This window comes from Capricornis sumatraensis, chromosome 20, assembly GCF_032405125.1.
Source record: "Capricornis sumatraensis isolate serow.1 chromosome 20, serow.2, whole genome shotgun sequence".
NCBI classification, from domain to species: Eukaryota; Metazoa; Chordata; class Mammalia; order Artiodactyla; family Bovidae; genus Capricornis; species Capricornis sumatraensis.
Window position 1 is genome coordinate 24884346 of NC_091088.1, and position 8414 is coordinate 24892759.

The 8414-nt window shown below is 51.5% G+C and overlaps 1 protein-coding gene across 1 annotated transcript; it reads right to left on the minus strand.

The window, feature by feature from the left end:
• Positions 1-1648: 1648 nt before the first annotated feature.
• On the minus strand, positions 1649-5563 carry SNX20 (sorting nexin 20). The gene is made up of 3 exons (XM_068993455.1): positions 5434-5563; positions 3831-3982; positions 1649-2317 (listed from the first exon to the last, which is right to left on the minus strand). Exons 1-3 carry the CDS (start codon positions 5561-5563, stop codon positions 1649-1651), a joined length of 951 nt encoding a protein of 316 aa, XP_068849556.1.
• Positions 5564-8414: the final 2851 nt, after the last annotated feature.

The following is an 8414-nucleotide window of genomic DNA, read 5'->3' on the forward strand; positions in this document are numbered from 1 at the left end:
TCTGTGGTGCAAGGTGCCTGAAAGACCTGCATTGAAGCTCTTTACCATGACTTCCTTGCTTGAGGATTTGGGACCACGTTGTGTGTATTTAGATTCCACACCTGGGTGAGTACCAGTTTGCTGTTCAAATTCTAGATTCCCCACTGTCTCTCAATGCAATATTTGATTCATGCTTCAATGTTCCTTTCTATGAAGCAGGTTTATTCCATGTGGACTGTTTCATTGGGAGCTAACTCTTTGCTCTCCCAGCTTTTTGTTGGAAACTCCTAATAAACTCCCCATATTGGGCATTTTTTTCTTTCTTAGTGAATATTTGTTGCTTCTGACAGTTGATAGTATTTTATACTTGATGAAGAACTTGTAAAATCTGTATAATCTTTTTTACCATTACAAAAGAATTGCAGCTCTTTTTATTTTTCCATTTACACTTTAATTTTCCACATGTCAAGATTTCCAAGACATCCAATCTCTCCCACTTAAAATAGCTTTCTCCTGGAGTAAATTGAGATATTTGAATCTATGAAAGTACCTAGATATATCCTTTATCTGTGTCAGTCTGTATCTAACCTCCAGGAAGGAGCCTGGTTGGGCCACTCCAGGTATCACCACATGGTGTCGCTGTTGAACACCTTCAGTGCAGTTCAGTGAATGTGGGTTGTTCTTGGCTGAGCCAGATCTTGGCTCAGGCCAGTGTGGTGCCCCACACTAAGATTCCCGTTACAGCCTCTTTATTATACCCTGATAAGCTCAGTTACATGGTTTAGGTCTTCAGGGACTACTAAGCTGATAGACATACAGGATCCAAACCAGCTTGTATCACTAACTCCTGGCCCTGTGCTGAACCCAGTTATTGGTCTGGAATCCACTTCATTTGGGGACTCCAATCCATTGTCTCTCAAATGGGGAAGTGTTGAGCATTCAATCTCTTCTACCCAGAGTCCCACTTCCCTGCAGGGCTATTTCTACATAATCCAGAAAGGCCATTCAAAGGACAGCTGCCTTACAAATGAAAAACCCACCCTAAGGTAGTGATTGCTGGTTCTAGACCAGGACCCTCCAGCCTTTCAATTGTTGACATACAGCCCATCCTGGGGACAAAGCCTTGAGGAGCAGTAGCTGACCTTTTGTTTTGCTGAACTGGGCCGAAACCTGAGAGAAGAGCTAGAACACTTAGGATAGTAGGTGGGAATATTTGCAAGCCAGGTCAAGGAGGGAGGAGGAAAGAGCAGATAGTCTGGACACCTAAAGAGAGAGGTCTGTGAGGAAACGGATTAAGCTTTGTCTGTGATGGGCAGCCTAAACCTGTCCTCCAGTGGCCTAGAGAAACCCCCCAGCAAGGCAGATATGACTCTCCAGTGTTTCTGCGGCTGGGTTTTTGGTTTTGAGATGGGCCTGGATGGGGCCAGATGGGCCAGATGGGCCTGGCATCAAGAGGACACAGGACACACGCAGAGGCTTTCAAGGACACCAGGGAGCATCTCGTTCAACACAGCAGACCGGGGGCGGGGGGTACATAGGAGCAGAAGAGGGGCCTGTTAAAGTCATGGCCCCAAGCTAGAGCCCAAAGTGGCTCGACCGGCTCAAAACCAACCCCAATGAGCCCCTGAGCAATGGCGAGCCCCCTTCTCCAGCTTCCCCAGCAGGCGGCTCAGGACAGGTACTCCTGGACCGTCAGTTCCTTCAGGGTGAAGCCCCGGAGGGCGGGCTTCCGGAGCTGGCTCTCCTCCAGCCTCTTCTGCAGGGATACGAAGTCCTTGCCCAGCAGGTAGGCCAGACGGGCCATGGCGTCCAGCAGCGGGGCGTAGTAGCGGTGGCCCTCGCGGGCTTGCAGGCACTGCAGGGCCCGCTCCCCGACCGCGAAGGCCTCGGCGGGCCTGTCCAGGTCGCGGTGACACACCAGCATGGCGCACAGGACGGGCACCAGCAGCGCGGGGCAGTGCGCCGTGAGCTTCTCCTGCAGCGGCACCACGCGCATCAGGATGTCCAGGGCCTTGGTGTACTGGCCGGCGCGCAGACAGCCGAAGGCCTCCTTGAGCTCGGGCCGCGTGAGGAAATCGATGAACTCGCGCGAGCGGCGCACGCAGCGGATGGCGTAGAGCAGGCTGAGGTACTCCTTGAGGGCCAGCTTGCGTTCGGAGATCATCTCCTCCGTGAAGTTCCCTATCAGGTGCTTCTTAGGGAAGACCACGTCTTCGATCTCTTCCCGGAAAGTCTTTAGGAGTTTCTTCTGGAGCGTCTCGAAGTCGGAGTAACGCCGTTCCAGGACGGCTTTATTGCTGTCAAAGCTCCCGGTCTGGATGACCACGATCTGGTACACCTGCGGAGAGAGGGAGGGCGCACGCCTTCGACAACAGCCTCACCGCGGGTTTGCAGTGGCCGAGGAGAGCCCGGGAGGTGCAAGAAAGATGATGGCCCCGAAAGCCTGCCCTGGAAACGGGCGATCTTACCTGCGATTCTCTTTTAAATTGGCTGAGCCAGTGAAAGCGAATCATGAATGACAAGAAGTCAACCCGAGAATAACAAAGAAACAAGCGACAGGGGGGGCGGGGGGAGGCATCCTGGGGTAGAAAGTCCACACAGGAACTCACCAGGCGCAGCGAGGCTCCTTGGTGTTACAAGGTCAAAACTGAACTGGGAAGCTTGGATGAATACCATTGGTGTTTTCCAAGTGTGGAACTCCCCGGAGATGGTTTTAGGTAATACACTGGCAGTGATATTATATAGATCACCCTGGAAATGGGTGATCGTTAGGCAGTGATATTATATAGTAAGGAAACTATTCTTTTCTCTTCTCTTTCAAGAGGATGCCAATGAAGGCACAGACTGCTTGGGTAATGATTCCAGCCCACCACAGGGTAGCTGTGTGGTTTCAAGTGGGTACTTGAACCTCTCTGAGTCTCAGTTTTCCCATCCATGAAATGAGGGTGGGGACCTGGCCTGCCTCACTGGGCGAGGATTAAATGAGTTGATGCGTTGAAGCCATTATGTGCAGTCAGCACCGCGTCAGCTATTATTATTGCTCCAGCCCCTTGCGGGGACTGGGGGGGCAAAGAAAGGTTTGTGTGGCTCTCCCATTGTCACTGACTTCTTGTCTGACACACGCTGAGATTCCATTTTAACAGAGAAAGTGAAAAGTTGTTTAGTCACTCAGTCGTGTCTGATTCTTTGTGACCCCATGAGTGTAGTCCACCGGGCACCTCTGTCCATGGAACTCTCCAGGCCAGAATACTGGAGTGGGTTGCCATGCTCTCCTCCAGGGGATCTTCCCAACCCAGGGATCAAACCCAGGTCTCCCGCCTTACAAGCAGATTCTTTACCATCTGAGCCACCAAGGAAGCCCTTTAACAAAGAAATCAGCCTCAAGCCTAGCTTTCCACTAACCATGGTAACCAGCTAAACTTTAATGACAGCCCTGAGCTTTCCTTCTATTTACTTTAATATTGGCCTTGTCTTATGCTGGTTTTCCATGTAAGGTATCTCCCTTGGAAATAAATCTATTCATTTTAGAAAGTGATCCACTTTACAGAAAAAAAAAACTAGGTACATAATAATAAAAATTATACAAGGATCTCAAAATCAATGAAGAAGGGATGCAGATGATAATAGCAGGTAACACGGGATTAAACTGGGCCATTTGCTTCTCAGGGTAAGGGACCTCGACAGTGCTGAGTGGGAAATCTCACTGTTGGACTGGTTTTTGCCCGAAGAGCTCTGTGAGTTAAAGTGTGTCGATCCATTTCATGGTCTGGGAGACTGAGGCCCCACCAGCCTTTCCCAATGCCAGGAAGGAGGCCGTGAAGGCGAGCCATCGCTCTCTGGTCTCTGCTTACCACAAACTTGGAGACTTTCCTCTCCTCGATGCGGGCGGAGGCAATCTCGAAGAGCAGTTTGACGTGCTTCCAGCAACATTTCTGGGCCCGCCAGTACTCCTGCAGCTCCCGCGTGGTCATACTGGAGTTGGAGCTCGGGCTACCCTGGGCCTCTGGAAGCACAAGCACTTAAGGACTGGTACAGGTTGGTGCTCGTTAGGGGCAAGGACTGGGGGAGGAGACTGGGTCTGTCTGGGATGAGCAGAGGGAGTCCAGACTCGCGGGGAATATCCCCCTCCCTCATCCCAAGTCTGGCATCAGCCAGCCTCCTGCACCCAATCCGCCTGAATTCATCCTACCACGGACAACCTGGAACGGCCCATCCTCCCAAGTGGCTTCTTGTTGGGAAACGCAGTGTGTTTGTGGTCTATCGTCTACTTCCAGCCGTCACGAGACCCCATGCTCCACATCCAGCAGGGATGTGGCTGGTTGGTTTCCATCCTCCCCACAGCCCTGGCTGACGCTGTGGTCCTCGCCAGCTTGCTGAACGAACCCCAGAAGATGGCGCGGGGAGCTGCGAGGCTGCCTGGCTCCAGGCTCAGCTTAGCTGACCCCTCCCTCCTCTCTCATCTCATTTCCCACACTCCCTGCTTTTTCTTGCACATGCCAGTTCTTCTGCCGCAAATGCCATCCCATTTCCCTGCCTGGGAAATAACGGTGAGTCTTAGATTTCACTTGAGTCCTGGGCCATCCTGAGACTCTTGGGAAAGACTGGGATCCTTCTTCCCCCTTAAAAGCACATGTCACTGTGCATTTTATTTCAAGGGGGCACGTGTCCCGGGAGCCCTTTTCCAAACTCTGTCTTTCAAGACCCAGCCCACATATTGCTTCAGTGGCCCTTTGCTGTTAGAATAAGAGCCTCCCACCTTGTCCGTGTAGCCTTTTCCGGGGCATCTTAAATTGTTTTCTACAGATCTGTTTCCTTACTAAACTTGAAGGCCAGCGAGGTGTTTGACTGATCCTGTTTCCCTCGTGCCTGCATAGGGCCAGGAATGGCGCGGGCCTTCACTGGGCATGTCCTGAAGGGTTGCATGAATATGGCAGACGTTTCCTCCAAGAGGTGGCGCTATAGCAGATACTGTCAGTGCCCGGCCACGCCCCCTTGGTACTCACTAGTCTGGAACTCACTGACTTCTATTGGAAGCACTTAGGACTTCCCCCTGAGGGCTTCCTCCGGCCATTGCAGTGTGTTGTGGAGCATCCGTTGCGGATGAAGGATGGGGCCAGTGGACAGCAGGCTGGCCTCCTTGCCTCTGGGTGGGACAGCTCTGAGGTGTACTCCATACGGTCTCCCCGATGACCCCCGTTGGGAGTCACCCACAGTGGTCACCTTTCCATCCGCACCATGTACTGGTTTCCTATACCCTTGCTCGCCTCCCCACTCGCCTGCCAACCTCCTGGATAAACCGCTTGCACCAAATCCTTGTCTCAGTGTGTACTTTGTGATAACCCAAGCTAAGTGAGCTTCCCTGTTTCTTGTAGCCTCCACTGAAGTATCCACATTTGAATTTCAAATGTCTTCAAATGTCTATGCCCTCCACCAAGGCCCAGTCTTCAAGCTCACCTAAGTGATCCTCAGGCCCTGGACTTGGGAGGTCTGGGCGGGGGGCTGATGCTTTCGGTGTGGTACCTGCCATGTCCTGGGATATGGGTCCTGTCCACCCAGGGTTCCCAGGATGGTTGTGACTTGCCATGCTCCAAGGCTGCCAGGAAAACAAGAGAGAGCAGTGAGTGCCCACTCATGTTGAGTGTCCTTGTGGGTATTGGGATGTCACTTCTGAGCCCTCCACTGCCCACCTAGCCCTTTGACCAACTGACAGGTGCTAAACCTAGGTCAGGCCGTTTCCTGGACTGATCAGTCCAAGGCTGAGCAGAACCTTCTCTTATTGTTAGGGTCCTTATACTATCAAGTTACTCTGAATTTTAAATGATGTGATTTCAAGCAAAGGTAATGGCTTTGATGACAAATCAAGAGAAAGACACTGGCTTGTGCAGAAAAATGTGCCAGTACTCCATATTATATTACATGTGCAAATGAAATTTGTGTCCAAAACAGGGAGACTGGCATATATCCTTCCCTTCTCTCTCTCTCTCTCTCTCTCTTTAAGCAAACATTTACTAACAACTTGTTATAGCTACTTCATACACACGCAGGTTCTTCACATCCACTATTTGATTTAATACCCACAATAATCTGTCACAGAGCTTCCCTAGTGGCTCTGACGGTAAAGAATCTGCCTGTCATGCAGGGGACCCAGGTTCAATCCCTGGGAAGATCCCCGGAAGAAGGAGATGACTACCTACTCCGATATTCTTGCCTGGAGAATCCCATGGACAGAGGAGCCTGGTGGGCTACAGTCTATAGGGTCGCAAAGAGTCGGACACAGCTGAGCAACTAATGCAACACAAGATAATCTTGTCATGACTTCAGTAACAGATGAGGAAACTGAGGTTTAGTCTGAGGTCATGTAGTTAGTGAGTGTGCCCAACCAGCAAAGCCTCATGCTCGTGACATGCAGGCGTCACACCCTGCATTCAGCACCCACTCTCTCACTTCATCTGAATCTGTGCATGGTAGGAGTTTCTCATCTCCATGTTATGACTAAGGAACTGAGACTTAAGAGTTGCCAGGATCAAGAGCTGGTACATGGTGGGCAGGACACCAATGCAGGCGGGTCTGCCATCAGAATCCTCTCCCTGGTACTTAGGGGAGGGTGGGCGGCGGGAGTCCTGGGGTTTAGTTTATGTATAACTATGCTTACCTGGTTTGGGACCCAGGTAAGTGAGCAAGATGAGCTGGTTCCTGGAAGCTATTTAACATTTCTGGGCCTCAGCTACCTATGAAAGGGGCATAATAAGCTTCCTGAGGCTGGTGTGAGGGCTAAGTTGGGCACACCATGCAAAGCTTTAGCTCAGGGCTGTGCAGGTCCCAGGCACCATACAATGGTCTCTCTTAGTGTCTGACACGTGATAGATGCTCTGGGAAATATTTGAGAAATAAATGACTCTGAATTAACGTATAAGTTGAAATAGAATTTAAATGTTTGAGACAAATTAGAAAAGAGGACATTTAAAACACCGGCTCAGATGGAGTAGCTGGGGTACCACTTAGGCACAGAAATTCCAAACAGAAGGGTGCAGGTGGCCTCATCTCCTTCTTAATATGCTTGGATCCCTTAACACGCTCAAGTCCCTTAACCCTCGGGCGTTCTCCAGGGAGGTCTGTGCTGTTGTCCAATGGGTAGCCCTCTAGAACCCTCCATCCAGCCTCACCCTAAACAGACAGGAAACTGGAGCACAGAGCAGGGCATGGGTGACCCAGGGCTGCACGTGCTTGAGTACCTTATAGTTTTTTCCCCTTAAGGAGTCTTGACCAACTGTGGATCCGTAGGCAAGTTATTTAATTCTAAGTCTCAGTTTCCCGATCTGCGAGCTGTGACTACCCACCCTGTCTTGCTGACAAGATGATAAATGGCAAAGAACAGGTTCTCTATATTCTGGTAGGTGCCCAGGCAAGATAGCAGATGATCCACACGCTATCTTGTCTAAGGGACTTTTGGTAGCCAGGACTCTGGGGGGCTCCGTGATTCCTGTAGGCACTCCTATGCACCTGCCTCAGTTAGCTCATCTGTAAAATGGGTGATGGCGAGGAGAACTGGCCTCAGTGGTTCCTGATCTAGCTCTGCTGTCTTGTTCAGGCAGCTGGTGCCAGGTCAGAAACACTGTTTGCCCAGCGACCCCGTGAGACCCCAGGAATGATGGCCTTGGTGGGGCATTCCACAAAAGACCTGGGAAAGCTGAGCATGAACACAGGCTTAGAATAAAAATCAAATTCAGCAGCCAAAGCCAACTCCTGGAGGTTTCCTTTTATGGGATGGGCTGAGACTGGAAAGTGGCAAGGGCTGCATCCACGGAGGCTCTAGTCCTCAGTTTCCTCATCTATGAAGTGGGGAAAGCAGTCCTGTCACTCCGAAAGCTCTTTGGGGGACAGCTGTATGTGGGGTTCTGTGGGCCCTTCCCTCCCATCTCCCCACCCCACAGAGCAAAGATGTCTAGACTTTACAATAAAATATGACAAGTGTTGGTGCTCTTGGCTTGGGGGCCTGTCCGTGGCCCAGCGGACAGCAGAGTCCCAGCCCCTCCGCCATGCAGCTCCCAGGAGCGATCTCCTTGTTCCTTCCCTCCCAGGCACCCTGAGCATCTCCTCTCCCTCCAAGGACCGCCCTCCAGGCCGGTCTTCTGATGCTGATGGGCACACAGGGCCCCCTTCAGAGCCCACGCTACCTCTCTGAGGGCCTGCAGGGGGCTTCCCGTCAGGGGTGAGAGGCCAGCAGAGCAAAGCACCCTGGTCTGACCCAGGAAGCAGCAGATCCTGGACCTTGGACTAGCACACTCACAAACGTGAGCGTCCATCACAATCGCAACTTCCTCGGGGGTGGGGATGGGGGTGGAGGTGTCAAACGCTTGTAAAAAAAAAGCAGACTTCCTGTTCCCAAGTCAGAGAGTCCCATCTATAGGTTCTGGGGTGCGCCCTGGATTCTGCAT